Source organism: Sorex fumeus, unplaced genomic scaffold (assembly GCF_029834395.1).
Source record: "Sorex fumeus unplaced genomic scaffold, SorFum_2.1 ptg000098l, whole genome shotgun sequence".
NCBI classification, from domain to species: Eukaryota; Metazoa; Chordata; class Mammalia; order Eulipotyphla; family Soricidae; genus Sorex; species Sorex fumeus.
Window position 1 is genome coordinate 22,448,993 of NW_026606155.1, and position 23,570 is coordinate 22,472,562.

Genomic DNA, 23,570 nt, shown 5'->3' on the forward strand with positions numbered 1-23,570 from the left:
CAGGAGTAACCCCTGATCATCAGCAGATGTGGCCCCCAAGCCAAATCCAAACCAAAAGCTTAAAAGGTTTCAATCGCATGTGGTTGATCCTGGCTTAATACCTGGTATGGCATGTGGTACCCCGAGCATTGTCAGAGTCATTCCTAAGCACAGAGCACTATAGGGTGTGGCACAATGCCCCTCCAACAAAAAAAAAAAGTTCCGATGTGTTCTATAAAAACCAATACATGAGTACAAATCAGATTTTTATCAATATGATTATATGTTTTATTTAATATGATATTTAACTACAAAGTTATATTTTACTAGTCTTAATAAATGTTTTACCATTGAGATGTTTATGGAAGAAAGATTGGATTTGCTGCCAAGCATCCACCTGAGCCCTTGAGTGGGCCCTTGGCTCACCTCCATAGAATACTGCTTGGCCCAACACTGCATGCACAGAAGCTATCGATGGAGGAAAATAAGGAGGATCGATACAATGACCAGTTTCTGGGTAGAAGACTATCTGGGGTTTGTCTTTTCCATGGGCTTGTAACCTTTCAGACGCAATCTGAGCATAGAGTTCACTCTTCCAGCTATGGTCATCCAGGCTAACAATAAACAGGAAGGGCCCTTGGGCCTTTTCCAGTGGAATCACACTTTGACGGTTAGATTCCTCCAATGGATTGTTCCAAGTATCCATAAAGTCCAAAAGTCCTGATTCAGTAATTGTTTGTTTCTCTGGGTGACTGCCGAGATCAGGAATAATCATGTCCTTGTAATGCAGAGGCACTATGGTATTGGCTACACAGCCATTGATAAGGACGGTGGCTGTGATGCCCTTTAAGAAAGAAGCCATTGAGAGACACAGGTCACCTCCCTTGGAGAATCCAATAAGCCCAACACTAGGGCCTTTCACCTGAAAGGAAAAAGAAAGAACAGGCCTAGAATTCACAAGTGAAGGATGCAAACAGTTACATTTTCGAGGTACTTTCATCTAATGTCATTTTCTTTTGCGCTACAATTTACAAAGTTCCTATTTTCTAGTTAGCAACTGGTTTCCTGGTATAATCAAGGACTTTTGATTTCCTGGTATATATACAGATATTATTTAATATCAAGTAGACAGTACTACCTAGGATGGCCCTGGTAGTGTCCTTATAGGAACTGGGTAACGGTACACAGAGGTCCGTATACCTAATACCTAATTTCTATTGTTGTTTTGTGCCATGCCTAGCAGTGCCAGGGATCAAACCTGGGTCGGCCACATGCAAGGTAAGTGCCCTACACACTGAACTATCTTCTCTGAGCCCCCCCTAAATACTTAAAAAGTCATAAAACAAATAAAAAGTATTGTTAAATAAAATATATTTTTCTCTTACCTTGATGGGCTGGAGCGATAGCACAGCGGGTAGGGCATTCGCCTTACACGCGGCCAACATGGCCGACCCGAGTTCGATTCCTCCGCCCCTCTCGGAGAGCCCGGCAAGCTACCGAGAGTATTCGATATGCCAGACACAGTAACAACAAAGTCTCCAATGGAGACGTTACTGGGCCCGCTCGAGCAAATCGACGATCAACGGGAGGGCCTTTACCTTTACCTTTACCTTTACCTTACCTTGATAGCCTTCCATTACAATTTACTGGATCAGGTAAATTTGGGAACTCAGTTTTGTAATAGAATGTAGTACAAGGGAGAACTAGCACTTGCCCTGAGTACTTGGGTTCTGCATTCACTCTCCTTCTCTTCCCATGCTTGGCTCTATTATGTACCTTGAAGAATCTTTTCTTCCTGAGAGTGAACACCCAGCCTTCAGCTAAAGTAATTCTCATTGATAGACCATAAAAGAGGCACAGAACCTGCAGGAACAATCAGCACTTTCAGCAAAGAATCCTGAGATTTCCAGATTCCAAAGGTAAACGAGGTGGGACGCATGGATTCCAGGTGGAGACACACCCTAGTTCCCTTGGACTCCTCATCTTATAGGCAGAAATCACAGAGTTTGACCATCTAATACAAAAGGTCCAGGAACTGGGCAGAGAGCTCTGGTGATAAGGGCACATGCCTGGCATGTGCAAAGCTGTGGGTTTGATCTCCAGCATCAAATGGGTCCCTAATACCACCAAGCCAAAGCACTGTACTGGGCTTTCTCTACACCACCATACACCATCATCACTTATAACAAAATAACTATTTCTTATGGGCAGAAGGGATAGTACAGTGGGTAGGGTGCTTGCCTTGCACATGGTCAACCAGGGTTTGACCTCTGATACCCTATATGGTCCCTAGAGCCCCATCAGGAGTGATTCCTGAGAGTAGAGCCAGGAATAAGACTTGAGCACAGTCAGATGTGACATCAAAACACACAGAAAAATCATTCCTTAATATTAAGTACACAGTGCTCGTTGGGATGACCCAGGTTCTTAACCCCCAGTTAAGAGCAAGCAAAAAAGGTCCAGGGCAGATGCTCCATTACCCCAGGTTTAAGGATGGAACTGAATATTTAATTGTATTGTCTTTTTCCCAGGGCCACCTCTCCCCTAAATAAAACAACCATCACAGCTGAAGGTCATCTGTTTTAGCAGTTATGCCCTAAATTCTAACAGATCCGTCCTTAATTCTAACAGTTAGTTATACATACCTGGCAGAACACCTTATTTCTTGGAATGTTTGGATCTCTTTAAGAAGATAGTAGCAAAGGGGCCAGACACAGTACAGCGGACATGCTTGACTTGCACCTGGCTGATCTGGGTTGAATCCCCAGAACCCCACATGGGACCCCAGACACATCCAGGTATGATCTCTGAGCACAAAGCCCTGAGTATCACTTGATGTGGGCCCCCCGCCCCCATCCAAAATAAAGAAGATAGTAGCAAAGTGTAAGTATTTTATTATTATCATACAAACACCAAAATCTATGTGGGGAGCCGCAAAGTGGGGCACTACACCAGGCTCTGTGCTTAGTACAGAGCAATACTAAAGTGACCTGGCAGTACTAAAGGGATCATCTGCAGTGCCAAGATTTGAACCACTGTCATAGCTACAGCTGCATTCAAGGCAAGTGTCCTAATTCTGTAATACTTCACTTGCCCCAAACACTTAAGTCTTAAGGGGCTAGAAAAAGATTGATCCGCTAACCACAGTGTGTGTGGGACTGAGGGTGGATAAGATAGAGAAGAGACAATAACAATAATATGACAATAATAGCTGAGAATGATCACACTGGACAAGAACTGAGTGTTAAAAGTAAATAAAGGGATACTCTTGATAACCTTTCAGTATCAGTATTACAAACCACAATGCCCAAAAGGAGAGAGAGAAACAGAGACAGGGACAGCGACAGAGAGAGAAAAAAAAGCACCTGCCATAGAGGCAGGCAGGGAGTGGGGAGTGATGGGAGGGAACCTGGGGACACTGGTGCTGGGAAATGTACCCTGGTGGAGGGATGGGTGGTGGAATACTGTATGACTGAAATCCAATCATGAACAGCTTTGTAAGGGTCTATCTCACAGTGATTCAATAAAAAAAATTTTTTTTAATTTTTTAAATAAAAATAGATTCAAATGTACAAACTGAACACAATTACTACATCTTTGTGTGTGTGCGTGTGCGCGTGCACACACACACACACACACACACACATCCAGAGTCTCCACATATACGGCAAGTGCCCTACCACAGAGCCATATCCTTAGAAATCCTAGTAACTCTGAAGAAGCCTTTCAGCCCCTGCTGTCCTTGCAGGACCTTAGGGTTCAGCTGTGTTCATACTATCCCCTTGCCACTGCATGAAGATGAGCAGAACCCACCTCTGGATGCTGCAGCATGAAGTCCACGGCCTCTTCAAAGTACTCCAGATGCAAATCATTCAAATATTTAGGGAGATCTTCAAATCTGAAATAAGCCAGAGCGAGCACAGCAAAGCCATGTCCGGCCAGGAGGCTGGCCCTGTATTCGCAAAGACCTCCACCACTTCCAAACAGGTCAATGATCCCAGGGGAGGGGTCTGCTCCTGTAAACAGCAGAGAGCAAAGGGAGCTTAGATTCTTGAGAGATGTCCTTGGGTCTCAGCTTCCAGTAGTCAACACAGTGCAGTGAAAAAGCAAGTAAGACTGGGGGTTGGTAGAAGGTCCTTTTTTAACCTATTTTTTTCTCTTAAATAACCTGTGGGGAATAAGGAAGGAAAAAAAATGTCTTTTGTTTTCCTACATTTTCCACAAGGCAATAGTAATATGAAAATGTACCAAATTAGAGAAAACATGATGAGACGTACCATTTTCCTCTTTATTTTCCAAAAGACCCTTCAGAATGCTTTGGTAGCTGGACATGCTCTGCATATATAGGGGGATGGATAGAATTTATTTCCTACCTCCTTATATCATCTACTTGGCCTTATAGAACACTGTCTGCCCAGAGTACCTCCACCACAAAAAAGACAAAGAATGCCATCTTTAAATATACCTACCAGGGCTAAAATGATGGTACAGCAGATAAGGCACTTGTCTTGCATGCAGTCAACCCCCAGAACCCCATTTGGTCCCCAGATCCCTACCAGGAGAGTGATTCCTGAGAGAACCAGGAGTAAGCCCTGACTGAGCACAGTGGGTATATCCCTACAACAAAACAAAAATACAAATAAACCTACTGTGTTTTCTCCTTTTTAATGGAGGCAATACCCAGCAGTACTTTGGGGTGTCACTCCTAGGAAATTGGGCCACCAGGTCACAGTGATACCAGGGGGGTGAAGTGCCTGCCCCTTGTTCAGTCTTTCATATTGGAAGTTTCTGCACCCTCACACTTAACCAGCCTCAGAAGGAAAATAAGAAACTATTTATGTAGCTGGGCCTTCTTAGGTTGCTATTATTGCTGCTGTTGTTGCAATATGATAGGATAGAACACTTTTTTTTTCATACTCACACACTGAAAACAGAGATACATGTGGTTCAGGGGTCTCACTGATGTATTGCTGGGATAGAACTTGGCATAAGCAGTAGTGCTGCATCCATTCACCAATGTCTTATGGTCCCCTACTCCCCTTCCCACACTTCATCCCCTTGGCTGGCCTATAGCCAACTCTCAAGGTCTGTTGATATAGGTTATTTATTAGTTCATTACTATGCTTCTTCATAGTTCATCTATGTCATTCTGTATTTGCCCCTCTCCTTCTGACTTCTCTTAGCTTGATCCCCTCTAGTTCCATCTGTAGAGCAGTGAAGTGCATGATCTCAGTTTTTCTTCTAGCTGGGAAATATTTCATTGTGTCCATATACCACAGGTCCTTAATGCACTCACCTGTTCTAGACACTTGAGCTGTTTCTAGCTTTGAGCTATCCTGAATAGTGCTGCAATGAACATAGAAGTTCAAATAGCTTTTCAAAATATTGTTTTTGGGTTCGTGGGGTAGGGGGGGAACTTACCTTCTTAATGAAACTCTAAAAGATCCTTATTTGCTCATTCAGTATAATTTACTGAACTCCTACTATATCCCTGTGCCAGTCTCAGTTGTATAAGATAAGTTGTATAAGATAACCGTACAAATTGTATTAGATACAACAATAAGTCTGGGTTATGTAAGACCGAGCTTCACCCTCAGGAGCTTACAATGGAGTAGGAACTCCTAGTTGACCGTTGTAAACTGCTGGAGAATAAGCTGGACCCCTTGCTTTGGAGAATATCTCAGAATTCCACTTAAGGATTCTGTGAGCTATGGAAGCATCAGTATTTCCACAGAGGATCTGCTTCAGCCAGAATTTAGTCAGACTTTGGGGTTCGATTCCTCCGCCCCTCTTGGAGAGCCCGGCAAGCTACGGAGAGTATCTCGCCCGCACGGCAGAGCCTGGCAAGCTCCCCGTGAGGTATTCAATATGCCAAACACAGTAACAACAAAGTCTCCCATGGAGGTATTACTGGGCCCGCTGGAGCAAATCGATGATCAACGGGAGGGCCTTTTTTTTTGGGGGGGGGGTGTTCGCATGACTCTAATATCTGTGGACCACAGGGCAGCTCTGGGATCTTGCTTCTGGGGCTGCTTTTACCAGGCAAACCCTTATTTTCATATAGCCTCGGGTTTTTCAACTTAAACACTACAGACATTTTGAGCAAAAATGCCTGGTTGTCCTGGGCATTGGGCATGTTCAGCAGCAACCCAGACCTCTATTCTCTAAAGGTCAATCGGGTCCTTCCCTCCTAGATGAGAAAACAAAATAACAAAAAACATTCAGAGATTACCAAATGTGCCCTGGAGTGGCCCACCGCTGAGAATTTGGGACGGAGTGTTGATTGATTGGGGGGGGAGGGGAGGGAGGGAATATTTGTTATTTTCATGACCTTGGGGCATCGCCTCTCTGCGGGTTTTAGCCCCCTTGGAAGTCAGAGGAGGCAAATGAACTCTCTTGCACAGCACAGCCTTGAGGAAGGCACAAAGCGCTTCTATAAACAAATGCTGAACAGACTTTCTCAGAATCTCTAAGGGACTGCCAGTGTCAGGGGAGTGTCCGGAAACTTAGAAGTAACAAACTGTCCTGCAAAATGCATGAGAAGGAGCACCAACACCACATTTCCCACCAGGTCCCTCACCTGGCGGCAGGAAGAGCGTGCCGCGCACCCGGCCCGCGCGCACCGGCTCCCGCCGCACCCCGGGCCCCAGAAAGTGGCGCTCGTGTTCCGTCCGGCCCAGCAGCCGCTCGGGCTCCGGATCGTGGCCGTCCCACACCTCCAGCTGCACGGCAAAAGGCGTCTGCACGTCCCGCTTCACCAGCCGCAGCAAGGGCTGCTCGGGCTCCAGGGCCCAGAACAGCCCCATGGGCTCGAGCCCCGTGAAGCTGCCGCCCAGCGCGGGCGCGCGCGCCAGGTCCAGCCGGCCGTGGGCATCGGCGCAGTAGCGCGCGTGGGCCCGGAAGAGCGCGCCCTTCTCGTCGCGCAGGGACGCGCGCAGCGTGACCCGCTGCCCGGGGGCCAGGCCGCTGGCCAAGATTCGCACGGGCTCGTCCCAGAGGCTGCAGCCCTTGGGGTCCACCGTCACCGTCACCGCCATCCCGATCCGGTGGTAGAGGTCAGGTCACTGCAACCAAACCTAAGTCTCCACCTCCCTGGGAAGCAGTTCCGTTTGGAACCATTACCCGGCTCCCATTGGTCCGTAGTGGGGTTGCTCTTTGAGCTCCACGGTGGCTCAAAGTTATGCAGAGCCATGAGAGCCAAACGAAAGGAAGTCTTTTTCTTTCTTTCTTTTTTTTTTATTAGTGAAACACCATGAGGTACAGTTGTAGACTTATAAATTTTCGTGCTTGGGTTTCAGTTATACAATTACCGAGTACCTATCCCTCCACCAGTGCCCATTCTCTACCACCAGTGCTCCCAGTAGCCCTTCCAGCCCCCACCCCATTCCCCCTACCCCACCCCGCCTCTGTGGTAGGGTATTCCCTTTTGCTCACTCTTTCCTTTAGGGTGTTATAGTTTGCAATAGAGGTTTTGAGTGGCCAACGTGTTCCATCTATAGTCTACTTTCAGCAGGCATTTCATATCCCGAGCGAGTCCGCCAAACATCCTTTACTTGGTGTTCCCGTCTTTGTCTGAGCTGCCCTTTCCCCCAGCATGTGAGACTGGCTTCCAAGCCCTGGAACAGAAAGTCTTTTGTGTGTTGAAACAGAGACGACGCCTGCTAACAGTTTACAGGATTGGGAAAAAGGAAGGCAGTTGTAAGAGTTATGAATTTTGAAAATAGTGTGGGACTGGCCATTCCTAGGATCAGTGGAGAAACCTACTCCTACAGCACTTACTTCTCAATTCTTTCTTTTTTTTTTTTTTCTCAATTCTTGACTATTTCTTCTCCCTAAGATTGAGAGTGGCTCCAAAAGTTTATGGAATGAGACCAACTTGGGTGATGGTTGGACCCAGTAGTTGTTGATCTTTTAGCTGGTTGAACCCAATAGTTTGTGATCTTTTAGCAAGAGACCCTTCAAAAGCCTGTGAATCATTTTCCTCTCCTGGGAAGGGTTTATCATGATTACAATAAAGATAACAAATCACACAACACTGATGATGAAATGCCTGTCATGGGTCCTCAGAAACCGTGTCCTTCAACTCAAATATTGAAAATTGGTCACTGCAGTGTCAGCGTTGAGTTGTATCAGAGTTCTGGTGGTAAACAAGTGATCTGAGTTATTGGAGGAAAGTTACACAGTGACTGTGCAAAAAAATAGGGAAAATAAAGGGAATGACAGCCATGGCTCCAGAGGCACAAGGACTTAATCCAGAGCCCAGTAGCTTGCGGCAGAAAAGTGAATGGACTGTGTTAAACTATAGCGCCATGCCTCCCCGGGAGGGAAAGGGCATCACTCCCTTCCGCCTCCCACCTCTCACCCCCACCTCCCCACAGCAAGGTGGCCACTGCCTCAGAGCTTATTGGAAAGCCAGGTATGAACCGCCGGTGACAGGGTAACTGCAGCCTCATGGGATGGGGGGGGGTACCGGCTCATCCTTCACGCCCTACCGAGGTCACAAGTTGCCCCCCACGAGCGGCTCTCCAGCACAGCCATAGTACCAGACGCACAGAAACCAATCTCGTAGTTATCTGGCTCTTGGCAGAAATCCCTCCAGACTTAATTAGTAAAATATCAGAAATCCAAAATCGCATGGCTCCGACATCATATGGTTCTCATAAACAGCTATAGAAAAGAAATTATTTCACAATGCCTTTTCAGCAGTTCTGATTGTTGGGGGGGAATTCTAAACAATAATGGGCATATTTTGTCGAAATAATGAATGTAATCAAAGTAGAGAGAGAGTTAAGTAGAAAACATCTGCCTCACAGGCATCGGGAGGGGTGGAGGGGGTTATATTGAGGTTTTTGGTGTTGAAAAATAAGTACTGGTGAAGGGAAGGGTTTTTGATCATTGTATGACTGAGACTTAAACCTGAAAGCTTTGTAACTTTTCCCACAGTGATTCAATAAATAAATACAGCAAAAAAGAAAGAAAGAAAGAAAGAGGAAAGAAAGGGAAAGTCAACAAGATTTGGTGCACGACCAAAAGAACCTGGTGAAGATTCTGGGGGAGGGGCTGCCTGGTAGAACAGTAACCTTTTGGAGGGAGATAGGCCACCTCTGGTCAGGGGGCAGGCTGTGGAGAATTAATTCCTTGATGGCACTTTTCTCTTGTCCTATCTTGTGATTTCCCATTTGGCTGAATTCACAACCATACAACTCAGCTCATCTAGGGACCGAGGAACTGGAGAAGAGTGGATGGAGCACATGAAGGGGCTTAGTCAGTGGAAACTCGTCACATATTTATCCTCTAAACAAAATACAAGATTAGGCCCCAGGTCTCTGAAATCAGTGAGCTTCCCACCATTCCACCTCCAGAAGTACTGCAGTGTACTGCCAACATCTTTACTTCAAGTAGTACAATATGCCCTCCATTCAGAGACATTCAGTGGACAGGTCAGAACCAGACCTGAAATTACACTCAAGTTTCTTCCCTTCACTTCCTCTTCACCCCCTGATACCCCCCCCCCAGCATGGCTCACTAAGATGGAGAACAAGAAAGGTTGACTCAAGAAGAGAATACAACCCACCTCACCTGCAAGTACTCAGGGAAATGCCTTTACCAGTGGGTCAGGACTGGTAAGTCGGCTCTGAGCACCTGCACAGCACAGATGTTCACATCCTATCAGCTCCATGAAACAGCTGTCAAGTTGTATCTGAACTCCATTTGCTCTGCATGGTATGGGAGATGATCCCTGCCACCCAAGTTCTCTAGGGTCTGTGGACTCTGGCGGTGTGAGGAATTGCTCCTTGAGGAAAGGAAAGTCTATCCTAACCTTGGCACAGGCATTCTGGATCAACTTTTCCTCATAGAAAAGAACAATTGGAGTTCAAATGCAACTTAACAGCTGTCTCAGGAGGAAGCAAAAGAGTGAAGCAGGGTAATTCTTATTGAACAAAACTTGCTTAGGAAGATGTAAGAGGAGTTTGGTCTTCATGCCATATTCTTTCCTCTCTGGAGAAGTCTGTGTTCTTTCTTGAACATGTGTTTCCTCTCTTTCTTTCTCTCCCCTTACATCTTAAGTAAGTTTCATTCAATAAAAAACTGTCTTGGTTCACTGAAAAAAAAAAATGTGAACAAAGAAGAAAAGGAGAAATATGTAATCAAGATAGAACACAGGCTTCTCCAGAGTAGAAATAAGCAAGCAAAGAAGAATAGAGGCAAGCAAGCGAGAACACGAGCTTGAAAAGCAAGACCTGGGAAGCTGGAGAGATAGCACAGCGGATAGGGCATTTGCCTTGCACGCAGCTGACCCGGGTTCAATTCCCAGCATCCCATATGGTCCCCTGAGCACTGCCAGGAGTGACTCCTGAGTGCAGAGCCAGGAGTAACCCCTGTGCATCGGCAGGTGTGACCCAAATAGCAAGACCCGAATGGCTCTTTTTAAAAAAAATTTTTTTTTTATAATTTCACGCACAGCGGTAGGGCGTTTGCCTTACAAGCGGCCAGCAAGGCCGACCCGAGTTCGATTCCTCCGCCCCTCTTGGAAAGCCTGGCAAGCTACCGAGAGTATCTCGCCCGCACGGCAGAGCCTGGCAAGCTACCCATGACGTATTTGATATGCCAAACACAGTAACAAGAAGTCTCACGATGGAGACGTTACTGGGCCCGCTTGAGCAAATCAATGAACAACGAAAGGACCGTGATCTTGATTACATTTAATATTCAAACACCCATCCCACCACCATTACACCATCACCAAAGGGACCTGAATGGCTCTTGAAAGGAGCTTTTTTCACATTTTTTCCAAATGATTTTTCCTGGATCTTTGTGTACACAAAAGTTTATCTGGGCACTGTTGATGATCTCCTCATGAAGTCAAAGACTGTTCTGGAGCTTCTCCTTTTGAGGAAGTTTACCCTTCTCTGGGTGATGCCTCAGTTTCTCCTCTCCAACGAGCTCAGGATTTGAATGTCAAAGGGATGTGATGTTCATGCCGTTGGACTACTTCAGGACTAGAAAATCTTTTTTTTTTTTTTCTGTTTGGATCACACCTGGCGATGTACAGGGGTTACTCCTGGCTCTGCACTCAGGAATCACCCCTGGCAGGGCTCAGGGGACCATATGGGATGCTGGCAATCGAACCCGGGTCAGCCGCGTGCAAGGCAAATGCCCTACCCGCTGTGCTATTACTCCAGCCCCAGGACTAGAAAATCTTAAGTTTTTATTATTTTTATTCCCAAAAGTCCATTACCAAGAATCCCCCAAACTATATACCTGCAGTACTAGGAAGAGGCAAAGTCAAGCCCCAAAAATCTGTAAGAGAAAAGCAGCTGGGGGGCAGGATTGGGGGGCATTACTGAGCCCTCCTGTCGTGGGTGGTACCAGATAGGAGAGATAGTACTAACCTTATGAAGCTTGCCTCGAAATGCAGTGGACCAGGGTTGAAACCCCTTTCCATCTTCAGACGGCATATGGTACCCTAACCACCGTCAGAGGTCGCTCCTGAGTACAGAGCCAGCAATAACCCTTGAGCATCATTGCCCTTGACTATAGGGGCAATGAAGTGAGCTGAGGGAATGGCAGTATCTTTGGGTGCAATTGGGAGTGCTGAGTGGTTGTTTGGTTGTTGTTATTGTTGTTGTTGTTTTCCTGTTAAAGGGATAGTAGACAAAAGAAGTTTGGGATCTGAGCAGAAGGATTATGCAGTGGGGAGGGTACTTGCCTTGAATGCTGCCAACTTGTATTTGATCCCCCGCATCCCATATGGACCCCTGAGCACCTCCAGGAGTAATTCCTGAGTGCAGAGCCAGGAGTAACCCCTGAGCATCACTGGATATGGCCCCCAGACCAATAAATAATAAATTTGGGATCTCTGCTCCAAATACACACCTAGGAACTTTTTCATGCTTTTTGTTGTTTGTGGGTCATACCTAGAGGTGCTCATGGGTTACACCTGGCTCTGCACTTAGGAATTACTCCTGGCAGTGGTCAGAGAGATCATATGAGATGTCGGGGATTCAACCTGGGTTCGACCACATGTAAGGCAAGAGCCCTACCTGCATCGACAACCCTTTGAACACACACGCTGCTGAGCTCTGGAAAAATCCTTCAGCCTTCAAGAAATACCTGCAGGAAACCTACTCCAAGCACGCCTCCAGCCAAGAGCCTTGACGTGGGGCCCGCCCCGCCTCCTGTCAGCGTCTGTTCTTCCACTTGGCCGTCTGTCCTCCTCCTCCTCTGTCTCTGTACGGGACTCTGTGTCTCAAGCTGTGGTGTCATTTTGGGTTTTTTTTTTTGTTATTTTAAATTGTCTTGTTCAACTAACCCTTGTGATGAATATATTAAATAAATACATTCGGAGAGCCCGGCAAGCTACCGAGAGTATTCGATATGCCAAACAGAATAACAACAAAGTCTCCAATGGAGACGTTACTGGGCCCGCTCGAGCAAATCGATGATCAACGGGAGGGCCTTTACCTTTACCTTTACCTTACATTTGGGGGGGTGGGGGAAGAGCCCTTCCTGCTCTACTATCTCTCTGACCCCAATTTTTTCATGTTTAATAACACACTGCTTTTCACTTATATATTCAATATGGAAACTTGGAACTTCAGAAGCAATTACTTCAGTATCACCTCTGAGCAGGATTCCTCAAAATTATCAGCAACTCAGAAAGTAGACTATAGACCAAACATGATTGCCACTCAATGCCTCTTTTGCAAACCACAGCACCCAAAAGGAGAGAGAGAACAAAAGGGAATGCCTTGCCACAGAGGCAGGATGCGGTGGAAGGATGAAGTGTAGGAGGGATACTGGGATCAGTGGTGGTGGAGAATGGGCACTGGTGGGTGGAGCGATGGGTACTCGATCATTGTATAACTGAAACCCAAGCACAAAAATTTGTAAGTCTACAACTGTACCTCATGGTGTTTCACTAATAAAAATTTTTAAAAAATTATCAGCGACTCAGAATCATTTAATACACCTGTTTAAGAATCACCCTAACAAATTATGACAAATGTGAGAGAAATAAAGTATTCTGGAGGCAAGGTTGTTTGCTGTTGTTTTGATTTTGGACCACATTCAGTGGTATGGGGGGCTTATTCCTAACTCTGCCCTCAGGGATTATTCCTGGTGGACTCAGAGGAACATATTTTTTTTTAACCCAATTTGGTTCTGAGCAAGACAAATGCCCTACCCATTGTACTATCTCTCCAACCCCAGGAGGCAAGACTATAAAGGTTAATGACTGACTACCAAGCTAGAGCCAACTGTTGTTGAAGTCTGAAATGTATCAGGATCAAAAACAATTCCCTAAAAGATAAATGAAATAATACAAAATGGAGGTGATTTATCTCCCAGAAACTGCATCAACAATTAGCACAAGATCATTCATGTTTTATAATCTCAGTTAATATCTGAGATCTATTTTTCTGATTACCCAACCGAGAGTAAAAGGCAGAAGAGGGGGCTGAATGCAGGCTTAGTCAATTATCAGAGTAAATACTTAGCTTTTTCAAAATCACCACCTGCTGAGGACAGATACAGCTTTCCCCTACTCTGGATGACCTCTCTTGACTCAATTTCCAGAACTTTGAACTTTACACATTACCATGTTGAAGAGTTTTGAATAATTTTATTATAAATAGCTGGAGTCTGAGAGATTAACCCTCAAGTGCTGGCTATTTTATCAAATAGATAAAAGTCAAGTTTTAGCCAGAAGCATTTCTATCTATTAGGCTGGTCCATTCCAAATACTAAGATACAGACGTCCTCAAGCCTTGATCCAGTGGGGAAAACTAATCCATAAATAAAACACACCATAGCACAGTAGCAAATACAATACAGATACAGGAAACAGGGAGTACAGGGAGTACACAGTACAGGGAGTACAGAGTACAGGGAGTACAGGGAATAAGTACAGGGAGTACACGGAGTACAGGAGAGTACAGGGAGTAAGTACTGTCTTGCATCAGCCAATCCAGGTCAACCCCCAGCACCATATATAATCCCCCAAGTCCTGTCAAAGAGTAAGCCCTGACCAGAACCAAGTGTGGTGCAAACTTCCCCTGCCAATTCTACCCTGCTAAATGTAGCTGACCCTTACATAATCCAATGATTAACCATTAGATAATCATTGTATTCCAGTGAAGAAAAAAAGTAATTGTTCAGCTTTGAATTTTGATGGCTGAAAGCATAAAGAAATAAATTTTGAAGATAACACAAAATTGAACAGTGCAGGATGCTTTTTGCTTTTAGTAACTTTAATGTAATGTTACAATAGGTGTGTGTTATATTAATAGAAATATTTTAAAATAAATCAGTCAAAAGTTACCGAAAATATGGTCCAGAGTAATAGTAATAGTACAGTAGGTAAGGTGCTTTCCTTGCATACAGCCAACCTGGGTTTGATCCCCGGCATTTCTTTTCTTTTTTTTTTTTCTATTTATTTATTGAATCACTGTGGGAAAAGTTACAAAGCTTTCAGGTTTAAGTCTCGGTCATGCAATGATCAAACACATTTCCCTTCACCAGTACTTTTTTTTTCACCACCAAGAACCCCAATATACCCCCCTCCCCCTCCCTCCCAATGCCTATGAGGCAGATGAATTCTACTTAACACTCTATCTACTTTGATTACATTCATTATTTCGACAAAAGATGCACTATTATTGTTTAGAGTTTACACCCAACAATCAGAACTGCTGAAAAGGCATCGTGAAATAATTTGTTTTCTACAGTTAGTTATGAGAACCATATAATGTCGATTTTGGATTTCTGATATTTTACTTATTAAACCTGGAGGTGTTTCTGCCAAGAGCCAGATAATTACGAGATTGGTTTCTGTGTCTCTGGAACCATGGCCGTGCCGGAGAGCCGCTCATGGGGGGGCAACTCGTGATCTCGGTAGGGCGTGAAGGATGAGCCTGGAATGCCCCCCTTCCCATGAGATTTCAGTTGCCCCATCACCACCGGCTCATACCTGGCTTTCCAAAAAGCTCCGAGGAGGCCGCCATCTTGATGCCCGGAAGGAAAAAGGCGGAAGGGAGCGACACCCCTTCCCTCCCAGGCAGGCATGGTACTGTGGATTAACACATAGTCCATTCACTTTTCTGCTGCAAGCTGCTGAGCTCTGCATTAAGTCTTTGTGCTTCTGGAGCCATGGCCGTGCCAGAGAGCTGCTCGTGGGGCACAACTCGTGACCTCGGTAAGGCATGAAGGACGAGCCGGGAACGCCCCCCTTCCCATGAGATTTCAGTTGCCCCATCACTGCCGGCTCATACCTGGCTTTCCGAAAAGCTCTGAGGAGGCCGCCATCTTGCTGCCCAGGTGATCCCCGGCATTTCACATGGTCTCCTGAGCACCTCTAGGAGTAATTCCTGAGTGCAGAGCCAGGTGTAACTCCTGAGCATTGCCAAGTGTGGACCGAAAACTAAAACAAATTACCTAAAATACATTATTAATACTAATAACATGGACTTAATATTATCCAGAAAACAACTTACTGAAATAGATTATTAAACACAGGAATCTGACCTTGAACCTATGGTGTCCACAATAAACCAATAAATTACAACTTGGAGAAAGATGTCTTCCGGATACCTCCTAGATGTTTGAAGAAGGCTAGGATGTGCTCCCATGCATCTATCTGGGCCTTAGAATGAGCCCTGGGCTCCCCACCCCATATCACAAGTTTGTTTGCAACTCTGTGCAAGGAAGCTGGACACATGGGGAAGTAAGGGGGCTCAATGTAATGCCCAGTCCCAGGGTAAGAAAGGACCAGGGGCTTTTCCTTTCCATGGGCCTGTAGTTGTTCCCAGGCTCATTGATAAACACCTCACTCCTCCAGTTATGGTCATCCTCCCCAATAATGAAGAGAATGGGCCCCTTAGCATTCTCCATGGGAATCATGCAGGGATTCTCATATCTACCTACAATATCATTCCGTATATCCGCAATGTCCAACAGACCTGAGAAAGTTACCTTGACTCTCCTCAGGCCATGGCCCAGTGGGGGGATATTAATATGCTTGTAATGCATGGGTCTGCTTCCACTGAATCCAGATCCATTGATAGAAACAGTAGCTGTTATATAATTCATAAATGAGGCCATGGTGAGACAAATATCAGCCCTTAAAGAAATGCCCGGAATGGATTATGGTGCCACTAGCAGGTCAACCTGTACCTGCAGTGTTAGTGCATCAGCAGTCTGATGATGCCTTCAGACTTCCTGATACCCCCAAATTGCCGCTGTGTCTTTGGCCAGACCCCAACAACTTGGTACCAAGTTTACCAGAAAACCAAATGGCCGAAAATTATGTATGTGGGAGCCACACCCACAAACCACCTCTGGCTCAGCTATACAAGCTCATTTATTGGCCTTATTTCAGAGACCCATATATCTCAAAAGAGATCAAAAGCTGCAGTTAGGGTTGGTGGTGTGCTGCGGGCAAGTGGGTGTGCCCTGCAGGGCATATGCCAATAGTTTATTTCTCTGGAAAAGATGGAAACAAGGGCCATGATCCAGGGACACACAAAAGAATCTCCAAATTGAGCAGCTCACTGTAGAGATGCCTCTGAACTTTGTCAGGCTGACTTCACCAGGGTGCCTCAGAAGGGGGCAGGTGTTGTCCCTCCACCTGCCCCCTGAAAACCCTGGCGGCTGTCAACTTCGAGAACTCAATGAGAAGTGCAGATATGCGGATTCAGTGACAACAAACTCCAGGCCTCGAGGGATAGAGGAAGTGCAGGTCCTTCTCAATCCCCACCCCCTTGCCCCCCCAACCCCTGTCTCCATGGAACCCTGGAGGTGACGCCCACAAACTGTCTGTGATTGCTACTTAAGATCCTTAAGGATTATGGATCAAGGACCATGATCCAGAGACACACAAAAGAATCTCTGAACCAAGCAGCTCACTGCAGAGATTTCTCCAGACTATAATTATCTAAAATTTTAGAATTCCCGGTACATGTCACCTCTCCTGTTGCTGAGAGACATCTTGTGCTATTCATAACAAGCAATACAAAAGAGAGTATGGGGGAGATTGTCTGCCAGAGAGGCAGGGGGAGGGGTGGTATGGGGTGGATACTGGGGACCTTGGTGGTGGAAGATGTACACTGGTGAAGGTTTGGGTGATCGATCATTGTATGACTGAAACTCACACAGAAAAACTTTGTATCTCATGGTGATTAAAATAATAATAATAATAATAAATAATAAAATAAAATTAACATTCTGAATTTTAAAAAAGTAATGTGGAGTTCATGCCCAGTTCAATCAGCTTAAATCAATAGCTGAATAAATAGCAGTACTCCTATGTTAAAAAAATAAAGAAAGAAATGCCCGGAAGTTTGATTCCTGGACCCTTTACCTGGAAGGAAAAAAAGGGAGAAGTGTTATGAACCTATATAATAGAAAAACATCTTTTTAAAATTCAATTGGAGACGCTAGTTTAATTTGTGAATTGGCAGGGGGAACACACCCAACAGTGCTCAAGGGTCACTTGTGGCAGGGCTTGGGGATCAAACCCCAGTAAGCCACCTGCAAGGTAAGCATCCTACCTACAGTACTTCCAAACAACTCTTAAATTCAATAGAAATTTGGAAATTGATTACCAATGTCCCAAACTACCATCGATGACCAGAGAGTGCTAGTCATGCATGAAGTCTTGTGAAGCTCAAAGCCTCTTTCATGTGGGCAGGATCAAAGTCTAAACATTCCCATGTATGTAATGTGCAGGATCTGTTCCAAGAAGCAAATAGTCAGATCCTATCTAAATATATTAGCAAAGGGCCATAGAATTGTTACAAGAGACAAGGTGTGTGTCTTGTACATAGCCAACCCTGGTATAATCCTCAGCAGCAAATGTGATCCTTCGAACATTGCATAAGCATTACTAAGACCCTCTGACCACAGAACCAGAAGAGTCCTTGGTCACCACCAGGTATGGCTCAAATCCCACCATAAATATATTAATAAGGCATACATTCACTCAGCTTAGTCGTAAAGTGGATGTTTTGCATGGGTTAGATTCCAAGCAGCAGAAAAAAACTGGCAGATGATTGACAAAGATAAGTTTTCAGAGTCCAGTGAAACAGTATTTAGCTTCTGAAATGAGTAGACAAGTTCTGATCAAATATGAGTACAGGAGCCAGAGTGATAATAGCACGGCAGGTAGGATGCTTGCCTTGCATGCAGCCGACCTGAGTTCAATCCCCGGCATGCAATATGGTCCCCCAAGAACCGACAGGAGTAATTTCTGAGTGCAGAGCCAGAAGTATACCCTGAGAATCACTGGGCATGTGCCCCTCGCCCCCCCCCAAAAAAAATTTGAGTACAGGAAGAGGGGAAGTAGTTTAAGTTGTAGAGCATAAATGGTAGAGTTTAATTTGTCCTGCATATGTGAGGCCCAGGGTTCAATCCCTAACACTTTCCCCCCAAAAATGTTGGAGATGTAAAGATAGTATAACAGGTAGGGTGCTTGCCTCACATGTGGCTGATCTAGGTTGGTCCCCAGTACCTCATATGGTTCCCTGAGCACTGCCAGGAGTGACTCCTGAGCTCAGAAGAACATACCTATATTTATATGCACAAAGATTTTTTTAACAGCATGTAGAAGCTCTACTTGGATAAAAAGAAAAATTAACTTTTCTTATTTATTCATTTATCAATACATACAATCCACTCATCCTAGAATCCAACATCCCAGAGCCTCATACATGCAAGATTATTGATTAGGACTAAAGAGTCAGTCCAGGGATTAAGGCACTTGCCTTCATGTGTCCAACTCCAGTTTGATCCCCAGTACCACAAGGTCCCCTGAGCACCTCCAGGAGTGATTCCTGAGCAGAGCCAAGAGTAGCCCTTGAGCACTGCCAGGTGTGGCCCAACCCTACCTCCCACCACTCCCAAATCATGATAGTCATTAAGCTAGTCAGTCATCCAAACATCCTGAGCTATAGCCCCAGTGCAGCCTTATCAAGATGAAGTTTTATCTTTTTTTTTTAGTGGTAGGGCGTTTGCCTTGCATGCAGCCAACATGGTCGACAAGAGTTCGATTCCTCCGCCCCTCTCGGAGAGCCCGGCAAGCTACCGAGAGTATCTTGCCAGCACTGCAGAGCCTGGCAAGCTCCCTGTGACGTATTCGATATGCCAGACACAGTAACAACAAAGTCTCCAATGGAGACGTTACTGGGCCCGTTCGAGCAAACTATACCCAGCAGTGCTCAGGGCTTACTCTAGGGTTTATGCTCAGGTATCACTCCTGGTGGGGGTCAGGGTAGTATTGGGGATTGAACCTAAATTGGCCAGTGCAACACACATGCCCTTTCTGCTGTACTGTCACTTAGGCCCCTCAAGATAAAATTTAGTATTATTAATTTTTGAAAATAAACTATTACACAGATTTTTATAATGAGTTATGCATTATTTGCTTATCTGACCAAAAATGGAGCTCAGCATCTCAAGCCAAGGAGGTCTCCAAACAACTTGTTCTCACAAAGCAGAACAAGCAGCAGAGCACAGGCCCCAGTGAGGATACAGCACTGTTCTTTCTGGAAGGACTTCTGGGTGAATGGTAAAGAACAATGAAAATCTGGGAGTACTGTAGCATGTAACACAGGGCTTCTTCAAAATAGGAGAATACTGTCTAAATTCTGGGGCAGATCTTCATATTGATAATGAGCAAGAGCCAATGTGACAAAGCCATGGGAAGCCAGAAGGCTGTCCTGGTGTTCCAGCAAGGTCGCTGCTACACCAAAGATGTCAATGATTCCCAGGGAAAGGTCCAGGGACTAGATAAAAGAATAGCATAAAGAGGGGCTGGAGTGATAGCAGCACAGCGGGTAGGGCATTTGCCTTGCACGAGGCTGACCCGGGTTCAATTCCCAGCATCCCATATGGTCCCCGGAGCACCGCCAGGAGTGATTCCTGAGTGCAGAGCCAGGAGTAACCCCTGAGCATCGCTGGGTGTGACCCAAAAAGCAAAAAAAAAAAAAAAAATGAATATTATATGGTGGAATAACAAATTCCCCCAATGAAAATAAAGAACATGAGAACTGATATTCAGTAGAAAACAAGCCACTTGAGGGGGCTGTAGGATAGGACAGGGAGAGGGGAAATGTCTATGGTGGAGGGGAGCATTCAGCTGGGAGTAGGAGGTGGTGCCAAAAGGTGGTAAAGTGTTATGTACGAAGCTCCATTCACAACAGTACTGTAAACCACAGGGCAAAAAATTATTTTTCAAAAAACTCCTCTCATAGAAGCAGACTAGGGGTAGGAGGCAAGTGGTGGTGGGGGGGCATTGGTGGAGGGAATTGGACACTGGTGAAGTCATCAGTGTTGAACATTTCTCAAAAAACTAGAAATTGAGTTTCCATATGATCCAGCAATACTGCTCCTGGGAATATACCCGAGGGGGTCCCCGAAGTGCAGAAAATTTGCACTCCTAGGTACATTGTAGCACTATTCACAATTGCCAGAAACTGGGAAAAAAACCCAAGTGCCTGAGAACAGATGACTGGATAAAGAAACAATGGTATAAAGTAGGTAAAGGGACAAACATGATAAGATAACCTTTCAGTACCTGTAGTGCAAACCATAATGCCAAAAGGAGAGAGAGAGAGAGAAAGAGAGAGAGAGAGAAAGAGAAGAAAAATGCCTGCTACACAGGCTGGGATGGAGGGGGGGTGAGGGAAACTGGGGACATTGGTGGCAAGAAATATGCACTGGTGAAGTGACAGATGTTGGTATATTGTATGGCTGAAACCCAATCATAAACAATTTTGTAACTGTATATGTCACTGTGATTCAATTAAGAGAGAAAGAAAGAAGCAATGAATATAATGCAATCTATATAATGAAATACTATGCAGACATTATGAAAAATGAAATCATAAAATTTGTTTATACTGGGGCTGGAGTGATAGCACAGCGGGTAGGGCGTTTGCCTTGCACGCAGCCAACATGGCCAACACGGGTTCAATTCCCAGCACCCCATATAGTCCGCTGAGCACTGCCAGGAGCAATTCCTGAGTGCATGAGCCAGGAGTAACCCCTGAGCATCGCTGGGTGTGACGCAAAAAGCAAAAAAAAAAAAAAAGTATAAAAAAATTTGTTTATACTTGGAATGGACAGAGAGAATATCATGTTGAGTGAAATGAGTCAGAAGGAGAAGGACAGATAGAATGATCACACTCATTTGTGGGATTTAAAAAAAAACCAACACAGTATGAGAATAATACCCAAAGACAGTGGAAATGAGAGCCAAAAGACTAGTCCACGGAAGGCAGCTTGCCTCAAGTTGTGAGGAAGTGCAATTAGGACAGTGACACTATGACACTGATAGTTGGAAATGATCACTCAGAACAAGAACTCAGTGCTGAAAGGAGGGAAAGTGATATAGGTAACAACCTTTCAGTAACAGTATTGCAAACCAAAGAGCCCAAAAGGGGGAGAAAGAGAGAGAGAGAAAGAGAGAGAGAAAGCTATCTGTCATAGAAAGGCTGGGGGTGGGGGGTACACTGTGGCAGGAAACACACACAGGTAAAGGGACGACTGGAACCCAATCATGAACAACTGTGTAACTATGTAATCACAGTAATTCAATTTTTAAAAAGGCCTGTGATTCCTAGCAAAATTAAGGAAAACACAATGTAGCATATATGTACACATACACATGTGCATATGTGCACACACACGATTATATCAGTCCAAAGATACTTGACATTGACATTGACTTCAACAGCATCAGAATAAGTTATGTAAGTTAAAGAAGCAATATAATCATATTATAGTTATGATTTTAAGATATATTATTTTAAAAATAATAAAAATGTAAAATTGCAAAATAGAGTTTGAGATATATATATATAATAAAGGGTTCTCCTGCCTGGCTGTTCCTCACTGGGGCCCCTTGGAGGGGAGCGGGTTGAGCTTTCCTCCCCGCTCCGACCAGGGCTCCGGCAGCCGAAGACCTCCAGGACCAGCCACCACCATGCTGAGACCACTCTCCGCACACATGAAGGTACTGGCAGAGGGACAAATCCACGCGGGTTCCGGGGCCGAGATCTCCAAGTCTACTCGGATTGGAGTTGAGCATCCTCCACCCAGATCCTCCAAATTCCAGTAGGCGGGGGTCACACCCACCACCTGGCCCCCTGGCACCGTGTAATCCCATCAACGGCCAAGACTCAGAGACTATAAAATCCAGATCCCGGAACCACGCGGCGGCATTTGCGGCCAAGCGACATCTTATCAGGACATCTTTTTTATGACATCTTATTATCTCATTCCTACTGTGGACAAACTTGCAGGCTATCGAATGTAGCCTGCCCATAGGGCAGAGTCTGGCAAACTCCCCGTGGCGTACCAAATATGCCAAATACCAGTAATAATGATGGGTCTCATTCTCCTAAAGAGCCTTGAATATAATCTCAGGGCTGGGATGAAAGAGACGTTACTGGGGCCTGCTCGAGGCAATCGACGAATAACAGGATGATGAAATGAAATGAAAATAATAAAGAGATCTGAAAAAAAATAACAGAGTAAAATTCCCTGGGTTTGAACTTAAGCCTTTTGCTGTAAAGTCCTCAGGAGAGAGCATAATTCCAGAAATACAACCTGCCCTGGTCTATGACCTTTATGACCTCTGTAAACTTCGGATCTTTGCCACTTTCTGAACTATCCTAATTTCTTTCCAATAGAAACCCTGCTTTTGCTCATGTTAAAATAATAATAATAATAATAATAATAATAATAATGAGATCTTTCTGAGTTATTTAGCAGGGTCCAGTAGCTCCAGAAGTCACTCACTATTAAAAGGGATACAGGTTCCTTGAGAGGAGAAAAACTACAGGGCACCTCTCACTAATTATCATAAAGTCGTATGTAGGGTAACTTAAAGCACACAGTACCAAGAGTCATTTAAGTCACAGAACATTTTTTTGACTTAGAAAATTGGACAAAGAAATTACTCTTGCTACAACACTTGATGCTGTGTGCGCCTGCCTTCCCTCCCTCCCTCCCCCCTCCCTCCCTCCCTCCCTCCCTCCCTTCCTTTCTTCCTTCCTTCCTCATTGATGTTTCAGAAGACTGGAGAAAGAACCCAGACATGGTTTTAGGTGAAGATCCCTTGAACACCCCAGGCTCACCTGGCGGCAGGAAGAGCGTGCCGCGCACCCGGCCCTCGCGCACCGACTCCCGCCGCACCCCAGGCCCCAGAAAGTGGCTCTGGCCCAGCAGCCGCCCGGGCTCCGGGTCGTGGCTGCCTCACACCTTCAGCTGCACGGTGAACGGCGTTTGCACTTGCCGCTTCACCAGCCGCAGCAAGGGCTGCTCGGGCTCCAGAGCCCAGAAGAGCCCCATGGGCTCGAGCCCCGTGAAGCTGCCGCCCAGCGCGGGCGTCGTCGCGCAGGGACGCGCGCAGCGTGACCCGCTGCCCAGGGGCCAGGCTGCTGGCCTAGATGCGCACTGGCTCGTCCCAGACGCTGAGGACCGCGGCCTCCACCGTCACCTGCTGCTGTGTTGATCTGGCACCAATAAGCCGCAAGGAGCAGACCATAGTCCAACTCCAAGATATTTAGAGTCGCGCCGGAATCTGGATT

At 45.5% G+C, this 23,570-nt stretch overlaps 1 protein-coding gene and 1 pseudogene across 1 annotated transcript; both read right to left on the reverse strand.

Annotated features, from left to right (window-relative positions):
* Window positions 1-245: 245 nt before the first annotated feature.
* Window positions 246-7,016, reverse strand: ACOT6 (acyl-CoA thioesterase 6). Its single transcript, XM_056133990.1, has 3 exons — window positions 6,560-7,016; window positions 3,793-3,995; window positions 246-901 (listed from the first exon to the last, which is right to left on the reverse strand). Exons 1-3 carry the CDS (start codon window positions 7,014-7,016, stop codon window positions 296-298), a joined length of 1,266 nt encoding a protein of 421 aa, XP_055989965.1. The 3' UTR covers window positions 246-295.
* Window positions 7,017-15,538: 8,522 nt separating this feature from the next.
* On the reverse strand, window positions 15,539-23,527 carry LOC130041280 (peroxisomal succinyl-coenzyme A thioesterase-like; annotated as a pseudogene).
* Window positions 23,528-23,570: the final 43 nt, after the last annotated feature.